The sequence below is a fragment of the Rhinolophus sinicus genome, linkage group LG17 (assembly GCF_036562045.2).
Source record: "Rhinolophus sinicus isolate RSC01 linkage group LG17, ASM3656204v1, whole genome shotgun sequence".
In the NCBI taxonomy this organism is placed as follows: Eukaryota; Metazoa; Chordata; class Mammalia; order Chiroptera; family Rhinolophidae; genus Rhinolophus; species Rhinolophus sinicus.
In genome coordinates this window covers 17,200,206-17,216,844 of record NC_133766.1, presented here as the reverse complement: position 1 = coordinate 17,216,844, position 16,639 = coordinate 17,200,206, and the positions used below count along the sequence as shown (strand labels likewise).

General features: G+C 49.1%; 1 protein-coding gene across 4 annotated transcripts in view; it reads right to left on the bottom strand.

The window, feature by feature from the left end:
• Positions 1–1,013: 1,013 nt before the first annotated feature.
• The window catches only part of PACC1 (proton activated chloride channel 1), a 33,906-nt gene continuing 18,280 nt past the window's right edge, over positions 1,014–16,639 (bottom strand). For 2 of the 4 annotated variants that reach the window (XM_019738050.2, XM_074322220.1), the window contains exons 3-8: positions 11,934–12,143; positions 10,523–10,674; positions 5,939–6,081; positions 5,361–5,505; positions 3,199–3,306; positions 1,014–1,895 (exon numbers count right to left, since the gene is read on the bottom strand). In XM_019738050.2, the coding sequence (XP_019593609.2) occupies positions 1,734–1,895; positions 3,199–3,306; positions 5,361–5,505; positions 5,939–6,081; positions 10,523–10,674; positions 11,934–12,143 (920 nt within the window). In that variant the 3' untranslated portion in view covers positions 1,014–1,733. Of the gene's footprint in view, positions 1,896–3,194; positions 3,307–5,360; positions 5,506–5,938; positions 6,082–10,522; positions 10,675–11,933; positions 12,144–16,639 lie in introns of those variants that run through there. The other 2 variants (XM_074322221.1, XM_074322222.1) reach the window with 2 other exon arrangements.

Sequence of the window (16,639 nt, the reverse complement as noted above, 5' to 3'; positions counted from 1 at the left end):
GAGGGGGGGACAGGGAGGAAGCTGATCAACAGAACGCACGCAAGCCCCTGCTTTTCAGAAAGGGAAAGTTAGGTCTGAAGTCGGTTTTGTGGACGGTTTAGGCATATATGTCTTTTACTGAAGAGCGGCCAGAGAACATTTGGCAGACTGCAGCTAATAGTTGTTAGGTTTTATTTCCCCTCTGATCTAAAAATGCTCACTTCCTAATTACCTACTTACTCTAAAGCATAACTAGGAGGTCTCTCAACTTCCCACAATACAGAAAATGCGGTTTTAGGATGTTCATTGGAGCAAATTTTATTAGATAATTTAAATATTTAAAGTGGTGTGTCAGCCTTAGAGATCTCAAATGCACACCCGTTTTCAGTACTGTTATTATAAGTTTCTATGCTTGCCTTTCAGGTGCCTTACAGCAAGACTGTATTGAGATGAGACCTAACGTAAGCTAAAGTTTGAATTTGCTGCTCCTCTCACAGAAAAGTAGCTGGGAATATTCCTTTACACAAGTTTCCTTGCTGCTAAGTTAGATTTAAAAAGGCCCACTCATACATTTGATTTTTTCTCTTTCAATTACCTAAAGGCAGGTTACAAAATTCAGGAAATGCTACCAAGTCCTCTTTGGATGCAAAGGGCATATAAATAATTTAAAACTCTGGAAACAATTTCCTAACCTTAAATCAGCCTATGGCTACCGTGTAAAAAATACCCAGATGACACTCATCTGTCAGAGGCAAGGCTGAAAGCTGGAGGGTCATACTGCGAGTGCCCCTTTCTTGGATGGGTGGTTCTGTTAACACAGCTCATTCATGGGGCTTGATCTGTCACTTTTCCTGACCATCCGCCATCAACTGCCACGCCCACCCTGCCCTTCCCTGGATGCAGTCAGGGCTTACCTCAGGGGTCCAAATCCAACCATCTTGGAGTCCAGGCTCATGCTGGCTTTTACCTGGAGGTCACTAACGAAAGTGTACCTGTACCTATTGATTTAGCAGACATTTATATTGGCACACTGATTATCCTTTGTATTAACCTAAATTTATTGACCTGTTAATGAAATCATCACAATACAATGAGTAGGCACCTATTATGTACATACGTACTAGTGCTTTTGCATGTTAATCACTAAACTCACATACCTGCATCAGCAAATACTCTAACCAGACAGGTAGGTGGCTAGTCAGTCCACAGGAAATCTAATTACTTATTTCTAGTAGCTTAAAAAGTCTCATTTAACATTTAACAAATGAGAGAGCTTGTCAGGCTGGACAGGTGATGCCAGAAACATAAGGGTTTTTACCTTTTTTGGTGCACAAGCAGTTTCCAAAGCATGACCCACACATCTGGATACTCACACCCTCTTCCGTCCACTTTAAAAACCTCAGGGGAAAAAAAACCTAAGGTAAACAGCGGAGCCTTAATTATCCTGTTAGAGCTGAACTACACACCAAACCAAAGAAGAAGAAAGGCAGCTTCTACAAACCTTCAGAAAACCAGATACATATCTAACTCCCTCTTCCACAAACCCTATGCGTATGTCATATTCAAAAAGTGTTCAATAACTTAAGTACTTAAATAACTTTCAGGTTATCCATTGATCTGCTGCAGTAGGCTGTTCCTCCCAGCAGGCCCGTTGCTTCGGGTGAGTACAGATGACTGGGAGCTCAGTTTATCAAAGCGGAAGTGATGAGAACTTCCATTAACACCGGCAGTTCTGCGAACGCCGCAAGGCGACTTCAGCTTATGTGGTTCGTTGCATGACCTCTTTTTTTAAGGTACCGCTTCCTAATTTTGATCATCCATTTCACACTCAGTTTGGCAAACTCGGCTGCTTTAAATAATGCCAAGAAGGCCCCACAGAGAAGAGCGATTGTGTTCCAAGGATTGGCTGTGATTATCTGCAAAACAGAAACAAATGCAAGTTTTATTGGTTGGCTTCAGTTTTGATTCCTAGGTCATACTAATGTCACTGAGGTGACAAGAAAAACACCTGCATTCTAATATTGTCCTAACTCAATATATTTCATTCGTACTTTAATGTCCATAGTTCAGTCTGAGGAGAAAAATACAAAGCCCTCCCTACAATAAAGTGATTCTGAAAGGAAAACTTGTTTTTTAAAAAAAGCTGTGAACAAATAAGATATTCAGTACTGAACTTGACAAACTTTTGGCCTGATCCCTAAGTGACCTCGCTTAGAGATCATTTTCCTCCACGTTATACCCAATCCAGAAGGGCAGTTCCTTGTTTTCTTCCCATGTCACAGTGCTTCAGACTTCTCCTCCCACCCCGCCCAATGACAGTCCCTCCACACTCTCTCGTGGGCTCCTGCCTCCAAGCTCTGCCCTCTGACTCCGTGCCCGCGATGCTTTTCCTCCTACCTACAGGGCACCTCAGAGCTTTCTCTGCCCACTAGGCAAAACACTCACCACTTTCGCAGAGCTATTTATCCCACTGTCTCTTTGGCAGTTACTTACTGTCTGGAGTTAGTCACATGACAGCCACAGAGGGCTGCCTCATTAAACGTTAAACTCTTCAAGGCCAACATCGTATCGCCAATTTCCTGAGTTCCCCATCATGGTAAACACTGTTAAGTCCCAGTTTCAAGTCACAAAGACTCTCCTATTTAAGTCTCAGCTATGAAATGTCTTCCCCCAAGCCGTGACCACGTCAGGACATTTTGTGATGACCTACATGCCAATCGGTGTCAGATCTGGGACTGGCCGTGGTGGACGGTGTCTCATGAATGCTGCTTTAGCAAAGCTGTCTCATTATTCCTCCCCTTCCAGACTGTGAGTCTGAGAACCTGGCATTAATTGATACTGTTAATGTTTTATGTGCACTGTTCTGCTCTGACTTCCCACAATCGTAAGTTCTTATCCCAGAAACATTAAAAAAGAACGGCTTCCAACAGCAGTGACCTAGATATTAGCTTAGTACTTTCTGCTCAGTTCAATCAATATTATGAAGCAGCAGCTCTGTACTAAGTACTCGGGAGACATCAAATAAATGATGGAGAACACAAGACACAGTCCCCACCTTCACAGGGCCACAGTCTGGTGATGAAGACCAGATCAGTTAAACACAAGTGATACAGGACGTGAACTTCACACAAGTGACAAACTGATTTGTGCTCAGCCTGCAAGGATGAGCCCAAATGCCTTGCGCTGGGAGTTTGCGCTCACATGTTCAATAATACTCACATCTTGGACTTTCTGGATAAAAGGATCTTTCCATTCAAAGACCACAAAAAACAACTGAGCCCTTTTTTCAGCAGCTGGCCTCTGGTCAATGTAGTTAACCACACTCGTCTAGGAACAGAGGAGAGAAAGTGTCACCTGGCCGGGGCCACGGGAAGGAGCGTGCAGGGGGGGAAGCTCAGCCCTTGGCTCTCCTCTCTGCCTCTTGGAGAGGGAGAGCCCAGACTCTCATACACGACACCCTGAAAGTGGGACCAGAGCCCAGGCCTCCCCTGGCTGTCCACAGTTCTCTGGGGAAACGGATATAGGATCTGGTATGCACGTAGGTGTTTTGGATTGTCACCGAGTAAACCATATTTCAAGTACTGTAAGTCTCACAATTAAAAGCCATAAAAAAAACAAATTTCAAAATACTTGATCTTAAGAGCTGAGTATTTCAACCCTCCGTGTCTATAGGGACAAAGTGCAGCTTCAGGGATCCCCTGGCTGAGCGGTCCCTGTAAACAGGTAGAAGACATGCCCGGGAAGGCCTGTTTCCAAGTGCTAAAGGGGCTGCATGTGTCACAGAGAGCAGACAGTTTCCAGAGGCAGAAGCCCAGGCCTAGCCCGGAGTGTAGGGTCCATCGTGTGAACTGAGCCTCCGCTTTGCCACGCATAAAATGGGAACAAAATGCCTACACCTCACTGAGGCGTGGTGAGGGGCACGTGAAGCAATAATATATATGAAAGTATCTTCAACTTTAAAACACAATATGAAAACATGTAAAATATTGTTCATGAGTTCGTGTCCCTGCCAAGACTTGCAACGGAGACTATAATAAAAAGCACATGAAACATTCTAAAATGTGTAGGTTCACTGGGGTTTTGGCCCCTGTGGCTTCAGATCAGTTAGGACCAACAGGAGAGCCAGGGTGGGCCAGGGTAGCACCTTTCTCAGGTGCTCTAGGGCCAGGGCAAGAAACAGCTTAGTGTTCTTGGAGAAAACTGGGAAGTAAAAATTCAGGAGATGACAGTTATCTTACAAAATAGAAATATTTTAGGGACCTATTGTTGGGGCTGTCACCTCCTAAGGCAGGAAAAAAGCCTGTCCTCTTGAAGACAAGTGTCTCTACGCCCTCCCCAAAGCCCTGCGATCCGGGGAGTGCTAGGAGCCGGGGCTGGGAAGCGACAGACCTAGACACACACATGGCTTCTGGCCAGTGATGGCCCCATTGGTTGGAGTGGGTCTTCCTACTCCAACCCAGCCCTTTCCTGAAGCCACTCTGTGGAGTCCGCCCCAAATGGAACAGCTCCAAGGAGAGGCAGAGGGTCACAGCACAGACCCACCTGCTCGCTGCCTCTGCAGGCTCCCAGCCACTGACACACAAGGTGGCCTGGCTCTGAGTGTGGATTCGGGCAGGAGGCAGAGGCAGTGCTGCAATGTGAGCTGCAAGGCAGGGGTGCGGCCTTGCTTTCCGTGGTGCCTGACAAGCAGCCCTGCTGAGGTGACCAGCTGTGCCATGCCTCCAACCTCCCTGCCACGCCTGTTTCCAAGGTCCATTCCCTCTCTCACCAGGATCACAGCTAGAGACTCCTGGCCTGTCCTAGCTCCAGGCCAAAGAGCTGAAAGCTTTTGGATCACACTTCCCATTAGTAAAATATTCTGAGGATGCACCCAACATATTTATAACTTTAGAAGTGATGCAACATTACTACCACTGTTCTAATGTTACATTCATTCTAAAACATTCCAAAATGGAAAAAGGATGAGATTTTTAAAAATACAAAAAGCAAGCCAGTATTGTACTTCTGTGTCCCAGTGGATCACACCCACTCTATCTGGTCTCTCCTCCCTGCAAATAATCCATCTTCCATGCAGCCGCCAGCCTCTCAGAGAGCCGGGGGCACGCGCAGGGCTGAGAACACGGGCGCCGGCGCTCCGCGCAGCTGGGCAAGCGCCCACTCACACAGCACAGGGGTCCCTGCCCCAGCCGTGTGCTCCGCGAGGACAGGCCGGGCCAGGGAGGGAGGGCTGGCACGTGCACTGCCTACAGAAGCACAGTGAACTCCTGGCATGAGCCCTTCTCATCCTGGCGAAGGTCTATCACCCTTGAGACTCGGCGCAAGGCCACCCCCGACTCAAGGGTGGAGTCGCCAGCCGCGCTGGGCAGACGCGCACGGCCTACCTCCTGCCGGAACTCCACTGCTTCCCGCCCGTCTTCCTCCTTCGTCTCCACCAGGGACATCTTGACCCAGGTGCGGAAGCCCCCGGAGAACTTCCAGCTGGAATAGGCGCTTTCACAGGCCTGCATGAAGCCCACCCTGTCTGGGCTGAGAGGACAGGGAGGAAAGGTCCGAGCTCATCAGGCCCGACAGCAGGATTCACCCTGCGCCAGACTCAAGCTCCCGCCCCACTTTAGCCGCTTCTTTGCCGGCACCAGCAGGCGGCTGCCCACCCCGTGCCGCCCCTCCAAGCTCTGCTTCTTGGCTTCCAAATGGAGGGGAGTGGCCACCCCCTCAAAGTAGCAGCCTGCTCCCTGAAGCCCCCAATGGGAGGATGGCGCCTCCCTCCACCCGGGCCTTGCCCCCCTGCGCCTGGCAGTGGACGTGCCCCCGGCTCCTCGGGAGCTCTGGACTTCAGCAGCTCTGAGGGGCCCTCGCGGGGCTGTCGGCCTCCCTGCCTCCACCCCAGGCCCCCGCCTAGCGATGTGCAAGGCTGGAATAAAGTGTGTCTCCAAGCCCGCCGGGAAGTGTGAATGGCCACCTGTGCAGGAACTCCTGGAAAGAGGAGAAGAGGAGGTAATCGATGGCGCTGAAGTCCTCACTGCTCTCGTTCAGACGGAACTGCAGGAAGACCAGCTCCCGCTTCTTCACTTCCCGGGGCCCCCGCACGATCAGGGCGGATTTCTGCGGAGACACAAAGGCCACATCTCAGCCGTGGGAGGGCTGTGCGGGCGCTCCTGACCCTGGGGCACACAGACACTTCGGGGTGGGCCTGGAGGCGCCGATGGAAAGCCCGCAGTCCTGCCCACCCGGGGCCAGGGGACCCCGAACCACACCCTCCTGCTCGGGAACCGGAGCCCACCTGCCCCCACCCGGACCGAGCTGAGTACAACCTGTCCCCTGTCCCCTCTTTCATTGGCTGGGCACTACAGAAGCTCTTTTATTGAGAAAGGATATTAACTTATGTCTGTTATATGTACAAACAGTGTCTTACAGTCAGTCACTTTCCCATTAACTGTTTCTAATGGCATTTGTTTTATGAAGCTCTTAATTTGGTGTAGTGAAATCTGTCTTTTCTTTTTTTTATGGCTTCTCGGTTTTGCCTGCTAGGGAAAACCAAAATTATATGAGTATTCTACATTTCTTTATAGCAGCTTTTTCTAACCTTTCTAACCTTTTCCTAACCTTTTTAATTTGGCTCTGTTTTGTGTATGGTATGAAACAGGGCTCTAACTCCCACTCCCCACACTATGGATGCAAGTTTGAGCGCTGTGGGTTTATCCCATTCTGACATTGACTGGGCAGGTCCCCTCCACGTCACTCCTCCCAGCCTCAAACCTGGGTGGGGGGTTTTACTTTTATACATGTGCGCTTCTAAATGTACTTTAAAACTAGCTGAAGTTTCATGGAAAAGTCAACTGGGATTTTGATGATACTGGATTGATAATTTGGGAAAAAATATCTTTACATCATTAACTTTTACAAATGCTTTACCACTATCTGAAAAGAGTCCTCCGTCAGGCACCAAGTGTGACACACACACACACACTCACTCTACACTTACTGTGCTGTTCAACTGTGACCCTTACTACTTCCTGTCTGATCTGGGAGTTTGCGAGGTGTTCGCCACACCCTAAGGGGATGGTATTTTTCATTTCTAACAGGTTTTGCCTAAAATACACAACTGGTATGCTGTTCTGCACATAAAGCTCTCCGACTGTTATATCTTAGTGGAGAGAAGTAGAGCCGAACCTCTCATCCATCTTAAACATCCCTTTTAACCCTTTGCACTTGAAATGCCTTTTTGACTGACGTGTTAATATTCCACTCCACTTCTGGTTACTGCGGCATTTTCCCAAAGGATCTCTGTCTTGCTTCTTCTCCACCTTTCTGTGCCACAGTAAGTGGCAGCAAAAAATGCCAACAGCCCCCAGTCTCCTTTGCCCACTTCCTCCTGCACAACCAGAACCGCTTCCACAATCCCGGGTTTCAGCAGAAGACAGTGGCCCTGCTGGACCCTCACTTCGGCCTCAGACAAGACCTTGTGATGAAGTTCCTGGAATATGCAGTGATTCACGCAACTCGGTGGCAAGTCCATGCAGGGGGCCACTTGCCCTCCACCTCTCACCGCCTGGGAGCGGTCGCGTACATATGTGCTGGCCACGAGGACCAGGACACCGCCCAGGGGACAGCGGAGTGACAGACAGAAGCCATCGTTGACCACCCTACGAGGCAGCACGCCCAGACCGTCCCCAGAGAAAGGACAGAAGTCTGTCTGGTCTCACCACCGTATTTGTTAGGGGTGTGTTTTTGCACAGTAGCTTGGCCTACTCTCTGACCATTACACAATTGTTTCCTGGAACTGAAGTGCCGTGGTAACAACAACGGAAAAATGAGGCATCCACTTAACATACGGACACTGGAAATGTGGCAGGTGGTGAGGAAACAAACACAGGTCCTGCAGACTAAGAAGGTGGTGGCCCTAATTGGGCCAGAGCAAAGCATTTGGTAAACATTAACTAGATTAAAGGGAGGCAGGGAGGGAAGGAATAAATGAGAATCTGAAAACTGACAAAGTAGGACCAGATGAGACCCTTGGCTGGGTCACTTTCACATGGCCTCGACAGGACACAAACAACGGGCAGCCTACACATTTCTGAAGACATCTCACTGCAAACGAAAAGGTGGGGTAGGCGAAGGATGATAAGCCAACTGCCAGGTCCAAGCCTGTCCAGCCCAAAGCCGCTCCCCCACTGCTGCAGCGGCAAGTGGGTGCCCAAAGCTCTGTGACCCAGGGCGGGCATGTTTCTTATGTCCACTCCAGATATGACCAGAGAGGCCCAGGGCAGACCCTCCCCGTGGACGAGGCCAGGCGCCAGCGAGGACACACAAGTCTCTAACCAGGTGTTCCCTCCAAGCTGCGGCAGGACGTCTCAGGCAGCGCACGGCCCAAGCCGTGGCTGTGCCTCTCATTTCTCCTTCTCCCTGCGGGAGTCCTGCGCTTCTCTGTTCTCCTCAGCCCTCCACCCCAGCCACAGGCTGCTTTGGGGTGGGGACCCGGGGCATAGGGAGTACCGGATCCCTCTTAGCTAAGAGCCACATTTAGAATTGGAGAAGGCTAACTGTCACCCAGAGCTGGAGGCAGGAACTGCATTCAACTTCGTTTCACGGAAACAACTCCTCTTTGGTGCCCTGATTCCATGGGTTTTTATAATATGTAGTTAAATTGCAGAGCTAAAATAACAAGTACAGCTGGCATACACGGGTTTGGGAATAAACACAAGGACCCCTAGTAAGCGTCCTCCTCCATCGGGGAGCCGAGGGGCCCCGCGCTGGCTGTGCCACGGAAGCACACACGGGGTCCCGCTGGGCCACGGGAGCCCACACGGGATACACAGGGAACAGAGAGCTGGGAATGTGTTTCTACTGTACAGCTAGCTCTTCACTAAAATTTTTTAAAATCATTTTCCTTTTCATTTAAATTAGCTTCCGTTTCCCTATTCTGGAGTCCATTCTGCTCCTCCTGGTCCTTTCATGTTGTTGGTTTCACGTAAATGTCTAGTGACCCTTAATTCTGAGTCTTATTTCCGGATGAAGGATTAGGTTGACCAGGATGGGTCTGGGGCGTGGGTTGCTTCCCAAGTGGTTCCCTAACAACTCACCCTGTAAGGACTCCGTGGCCGTGGGCAGGGAACACTAGTGGCCGCACACTCCGCCTATTTCTATCTGTGGAAGGGATCCCTTCCCAGTAGTTCTCTCCCCCTTCCTCTGTGGAGGTCCAGTCTCAAGTTATACTTCCTTTCTCTGCTGCCCCAATGCCCAAGCAGTAACCTCCCCTTAGCTTATGCAGAGAATGGCCCCAGGGCCTCATGCCCAGGAGCAAACACCGACCCCAACAGCTCTGCCTGCTGTCGGAGGACAAAGGGCACGGAGGCCCAGCCAACAGGCGTCCCCTAATTATCATCCTGGCAGCTGCCCTATGGCCAGCCATGCTCTTTGAACATGCTGATCTGGAGCTGGGAGTGGAAAACAAAGCTTTCACTTCTGCACGGCACTCCTCGCCGGCTTCTGTTTTAGGGGACGGGTTTTCTCTGATTTGTCTGCTCCATCAATCTGACCCAATTTGCAATTTATATTTCACACTAGTTCCTTGAAATTTCTGCTCAACTGATGACAGCCTTTCCTGGTTTGCACGTCCGCTATTTAATTTTATTCTCTTCTTTGCAGGAGTGGGAATCATTTCAGCAGGATTTCAGGAGGAAGCCTAGAATATTTACAAAATTCATGCTAAGACCCACTCCTAGGTCCCACTCTGTAGCACAATGGGGCATTTTTCTCATCTGGCTAGTACTTCTGTCCTCAACGTCACCTCCTGCGGCTCTTCTGGGGGCACCCGACCCTCCAGAAACACGCAACTACTGTAACTGCTCAGAGACACAAACACAACACGCTATATTTCATCCGTTTAAGGCTGGGTGCCGAGTTCGGCTGCCTAGAAAGCCTTTCCTTCCTCTCCGACCTGGAAAACTTTGTTCAGCCCTGTTTACTCCTTTCTGAAACAAGGATATGGGATGCAAAAGGGAAGAAGCAAAAAACTACAAAGTTCCTTCGCTGCCTCATAGCCGGTGCAGGCGCTGCTCCGCCCCAGCTGAGCTGGGTCGCTGCGTGTGACAGCAGGGCCAGGGCCGGGCCCCAGACCAGCACTCCTTCTGTACACGGGCAGATTTATTTCAAAATGTGGATTCTCAGGCCCCATCCCCTGGAATGACCATTCAGTCAGCCCCACATGGAACCTGGGAAAATCTGCATTTTCAAAAAGTACCCTGGCAGTTCCTTCGAGTAGTCAGGTATGGGACCCCCTTTTCTACGTCACACTGGCCCGACCCTGAGCCCTTCTTCCTTCTATGAAGGACAGGACCTTACCGCACTGTAGGCCATCCCTGAGGGTCGCCCTGAGGGGCTGAAGGCCTCCCTGCCCTCCCTGAGTGCAGAAGAGCCAGCCATGGCCACGACTCCCCTTAGGACAGCCTCGTGTTTGGGTGCAGGAGAGGCCGGCTGGCAGGAACAGACAGGCCCTGGGTGCAGGGCTGGCACAGCACGCTGCCCAGACCCAGAGATGAGTTACCAGGGTCTGATTGGAGAAAGGGTCCGTGTAGTTGATCCTCTGGGTGGTGCAATTCAAGTCTCCGGGCTGGCCAGGGCTCCTCAGTGGGGGGATGACTTCGTAATGGTGCTTACAGCTGAGCAACTGGGCCTGACCGGGGTACAGGGCAATACCTGGGGGGCACAAACAGGAAGTGAGTGTCAGAGCACACCCCTAAAATCATGTCACATACATTTTGTCACACCCACCAACAACCTAAGTTTGGAACCCCTTGGGTGACTGCAGAAGAGGAAGAAAAGGGTTACGGAGGGTGGGGGGGGCACACCTTTGCCCTCAGAAAGCCCTACTCTAATGGGGGGAACAGCCCTCCTCTCCTCACAAGCCCCTCCCCGGCCTGCAGCAGAACCTGAGCGCACACTCTGGGGGCCTCCATGACAGAGCCAGTGCCCCAGCCTGGCACCCACCTGCAGGTTCCCCGGGAGGCCCCGAGCTGTGGGACTCCCAGATCTCATTTCGTGTCTCGTCTCCCGCTCTGCCTGGAGCTCCAGGTGTGCAGGTGGCCTCCCAACAGTTCCCCCCTCACCCCGGCCGAGGCTCCTCTTCACGGCTCTACTGACGGTCACTGTTCCCGAAAACACTGGGAACAGCACAGCAGACCCAGGCAGAGCTCAGAGACCGAGAAACCAGAAACAGTAAGACCCAGGGATAAAGAGACCAAGGCAGACACACACACTCAGGGACAAACACAAGACAGGCCAAGGAGCCGTGACCAGGACACTTTCAAGAAGCCCCAGGCAGAGGGAACCTAGGACTGGCTCTGCCCTGTGAGCAGGCCACGGCGGGTCACTCAGGAGCACCCTGCAGGCAGAGCCCACTGAGCTCACACCTCCCATCCGTACCCACGCGCACGGAGCCCAGGGACAGACAGCCCACGCCAGCGCTGGAGCAGAGATGACTCCCCACTGGGACAGGAGAAGGATGGAGGATGTGGCCTGCGAGCCCCCTCTCCAGGCAGGGCCGCTCCCTCCTCTGGACGGCCCTGCCTCCCACTTCTCCTCACCGGCCTCTGCTCCCGCCAGGCTCGACTCAGCCTCTCCAGAGAAACCCTCAGCCGCCCAACACTCACCTCTGCTCCCGCTGAGCCTCCTCCCAGAAAAAGCCCACCGCACAGCTTCCCTCTGTGCAAAGCGCTCCTCGCCCACCCAGCTCTGCAGTGACCACTCCAGGCTGTCCCCCTCTCTCTCAGCACAGGACACAGTTTACTGGGTGCCCATGGCCGCTCTCTGGTGTGCACCCCACACCCAAAACATGCTCACACTGCTCCCCCTGCCCACGGTGCCTGGCACGGGGCTGGGAGTGCAGGGGCAGCTCAGGCAGTATTTGCAGTGATGCCCCAGACCTGGGTCCTGATGCCCGTCTGGACAGGCTCTACCTGGGGCATCATAGCGATCCACCTCCTTGTAAGACACCGACATGACGGGGTGCTTGAGTTTCTCACGAAAGTCCATGATGGTTTGGTAGACCAGGAAGACGGCGACGGCCATGAGCAGCAGGTAGATGAAAATAAGCAGGACCGAGAAGACGTTCTTCAGGCAGGCCTTGCTGAAGCGGATGCTGCTGGAGGCGGACTCGCTGTCTAGGACTGAAGGACAACACACATGACCCAGAGAGCAGGGGCAGGTGTGGCTGCGGGAGGTCGGCAGCCTCCAGGCCCCTTACCTGCTTTACCAGGGAGGCAAGCTCACCCACATCTGACGTCCCACCTCAGCCCCCAAGCACAAATCGTAACACACAGCTCCTATCAACATTCACTGTGCACCTACTCTGCCAGGAAGGGGACCCCAAGCTGAAGGAGACGCGGCCATTGTCTTTACGGTGTCTCCTCTCTAGAGAGATAGACAGTTACAATCGAACAACGGAGCTGGTCCCAGCCTGGCCTTACCCCTAACCACTCTCCTTCCCAGGTCCCCAGCTGCAGCTGTGCTAAACGACCTTCTGGTCCTGCCCTCCACCCTGCAGCCCCTCACATTCACATTCCCTATGCCTAGTCTGAACACTTTTCTTCCACAGCTGGCTCCTAACTCATCAGTACAGAGAGGCATTTCCTCAAGGAAGCCTCCCTCACCCCAAAACTTTATGTGGGCACCCCTTCCTCAGGGCTCCCAGGGCACCTATCCATCCCCTAGCATCACGCTGCAATGTCACTGTCTACATGTCTTTTGATCCCCCGAAGCTATGAGCTCCATGAGGGTGGGAACCAGGACTAGTCTTGTCCATACTGAACCCCCAGCCTTTCATGCTGTGCCTGGAATAGAATAGGCATTCTGCACTTAGATGGTGAATGACTAAACGACTGATTAAATATGTCCTGATGCCATCCCTACAACGCAGCTCTGCCTCTCCTGCCCGCTCTCAAACCATCCCAAGTCTCAATTATTCTCTTATGAACTGAATTGTCCCCATTCCCCAAAATTCATGTGTTAAAGCCCTTACCCCCAATGTGACTGTATTTGGAGACAGAGTGTTTAAGGATGTAATTAAAGTTAAATGAGTTCGTATAGGTGAGACCCTATTCCAATAGTACTAGAGTCCTTATTAGAAGAGGAAGAGATACCAGGAATGCATGCACACAGAAAAAAGGCCACACGAGGACACATAGAGAAGGTAGCCATCTGCAAGGCAAGGAGAGGAGCCTCAGGGAAAATCAAACTTGCCAACACCTTGATCTTGGACTTCCAGACTCCAGAACTGAGAAAAAGGTTCTGTTGTTTAAGTCACCCAGTCTGTGGTACTTTGTTACGGCAGCCCAAGCTGACTGAGACACCACCACAGTGCCATCTCTACAGCTGAAACTGGCTCTCCATTTCCTCCACAGAAACTGCTCACAAGGATGAAGATGAAGGGGAGTTTGAACGGAAGCTAAAATGACAGGTGCTTGGCTTCTGGCTTCCAGAGGTGAAGGAGTAGCTTGGTGACACCAGCTTTCTACAGATAACAATGATAAAATTTGGACAAAATTATCATTTGAAGATACTAGAGAATGGTCAAAATCAAGCAGAAACTGAAAGACTGTCTATTCTTGAAAGAAAACGACTGTGTCTGGTGAGACTTGTAAATTTGTAGTTTTCTGCCTGAAGACATTCACCAATCTTGATAAGGCATCATTCAGGGTAACAGTGGGTAGAGTTCAGAGCTGGTAGAACAGTCAGAAAGTTAGGAGGAAACCCTGAAAGGGAGGGAGACAAAGGGGGTGAACCCCCAAATCTGCAAATAGAATATATTCAAATTCTTGGCTGGAGACCCAGGGCGGGCAGCAAAAAAGCGGCAGGTGGACGCAAAGAACTAAGTGGAGGCTTCAGCTTCTGCTATGCAGGGAACATGAGAGTTGGGAATTTGAGTCTTGCCACGTTAATTACCTGCTAAGACAAAATTTCTGCAGAGGACCATAACAGAATCCAGAACCTCTATAGTATTTCATTTATAATGTCTCGTGTTCAGTCAAAAATCACTAGACAGGGAAAGAAGAAGAAAATACGACCCATGCTAAAGAAAAAAATGTAGTCTATAGAAACCAATGCCAAGATGACCCAGACGCTACAATCAGCAGACAGGAACTTTACAGCACTTTAAGGACTGGAAGGAAAATATATAGATGAAGAATAAACAGAAGGGAAATGGAAACTATAAAAACAAACCAAATGGAAATTCTAAAGCTGAAAAATAAATTGAATGAAATGAAAAATTCACTGTATAGTCCTAACAGCAAAAGATAGCAGGAAAAAAGTCAGTATAGTTGAAGTTAAATGAATACAAATTATTTAATCTGAAAAAAAAAGACTGGAAAAAAAAATGAACAGAGCACAGAAAACCATGGGACAATATCTAGCAGTCTAATAACATGTAACTGAAGAAAGAAAACGGGTCACAAAAATATTTTTAAAAATAATGGCCCAAACTTTCCAAAACTGGAGGAGAAAACATCAATTTGCAGATCCAAGAAGCTCAATACATGCCAAGCAGGATAAATAAATAAAAATAAAAAAACCACTCCTAGGCAAATCATAATCAAGCTGCCAATGAAAGGATAAGAGAAAAATCTTGAAAGCAGCCAGGGAAAAAAAGACACATTACATATAGGATATTATATCTAATTATAGGTAACTTCTGATCAGAAATAATGGAGGCCAAAAGAAAACAAAACATCTTTAAGGTGCTGAAAGAAAAAGAATTCTGTCTACACAGAATTTAAGAATTCTAGCAAAACTAACTTTCAAAAATGAAGGTGAAATAAAAATAGATTCAAAAACAAAAGCTGAGAGAATTCATCACTAACAGACCCGCACTACAATGCATTCTAAAGAAAACTGAAAGGTAAAGGGAAATGACACGAGATGGTAACTCTCAAATGTATAGAAAGAAATAAAGATCACTGGACATGTTAAATAGGTGGTTAAATATAAAAAGCTATTTATATGTACTTTTTAAATTTAAGAATGTCTACATCAAAAACATACAACAATACTACAAGGTTTATAACTTGCAGGAAAGGAGAACAGAGAAACAAAAAAACACACAAGATAAACAGAAAACAGTAAAATGGTAGAACGCAATCCAACCACATCAATAACTACATTAAATGTAAATGGACCAAACACTCCAATTAAAAGGCAGAGACTGTCAGCCTGGATTAAAAACAGACCCAGCTATATGTTCTCTATAAAAAATGGACTTTAGTGATGTCAGCATCATGGCAGAGTAAGAAGACTCCAGTTTCTCCCATTGAATTTACAAGTTGGACAATTACAACTCAACAAAGGATCCTCTGCTTGACACACAAACACACCTGAAAGATCCACATATGGGGATGTCTGAAGGTGGGCACAGCAGAACAAGAACCAACGGGAGAAGGAAGGGGCAAGGACAGGGATGGTGCTGCAGAATGCAGGTCGGCACCCACCACGGCTCCAGAAAGCGTGGTAGCAGGGGGTGGGGGATGGGGGTCAGGCTGCAACCCTAACAACAGCCTACAGCATAGAGGGGCAGAAGTGGTTTCCCTCCCAGAGAAGGTATCTCCCTTCCCCCCCTCCACATTGCAGCAGAATTGGGTAGAGGTGGCTGGGAAGCTTTAAACAAAATAGCAGCGTTGACAGCCATTACTGGCAGGGAAGCAGAGCTGTAAGATGTTCAAACCTGCCTCCACTACCCCATAGGCCCTGGCAGAGCCCAGTAAAGCCAAAAACACAGAGGAAGGAGGTAGCGGTAGGAGCTCACCACACCATTTCTCCACCACCCACAACATTCCCCCAATACAGTGGTGGTGTCCCATAAATGAGGCAAGCTGGTCACAGAGAAGACGCCCACCATCCCAATGGGCACATAGCACTTTCCTTAACTGAAACGACACCACTTCACCATGTTCCCAGAATCACAAATAGTGCAGATAAAAAAACAAACAAAAACATGTGCTATAGCACCAACTACTGGGAAACAAAAGAAAGCATCCTATCAACCTGCTGAATTGTCGAATGCAAAACAGTATCTACACAAGAAAAGAAATCACTACCTCAAATATGCAGACAGAGAAACAAGCCAGCAAATACCATGAACAACCAAGGTAACTTGGGAGCACAGAAACAAAATGAAGAGTCCAGAAACCAAACTCAAAAGTCATGACGACCCATATAAATGACAGAGAATTCAAGATTGTAGCTATAAAGAAACCCAACAATATACAAGAAAACTCAGAAAGGCAGTTCAAGTAACTCAAAAATAAAATTAATGAACAAAAGGAGTACTTTACCAAAGAGACTGAAAATATAATAAAGAACCAGACAGAAATTCTAGTGCTTAAGAACTCAATAAATGAGATGAGGAATGCATCGGACAATACTGGAAATGGAGCAGTCCAGATGAAAGAGAATTGGTGAACTCAAAGACAGAAACCTAAAAGTGACCCAGGAGGAGGAAGAGAACTAAGAGATTAAAAAAATGAAGAAAACTCTATGAGAACTATCTAACTACATTAGAAAGAGCAACCTAAGGTAAATCAGAAGAAGAGAAGGAGAAGGGAACAGAGAGTCTACTCAGAGAAATAATCGATGAGAACTTCCAAAGCCTATGAAAAGAACTGGACTGTAG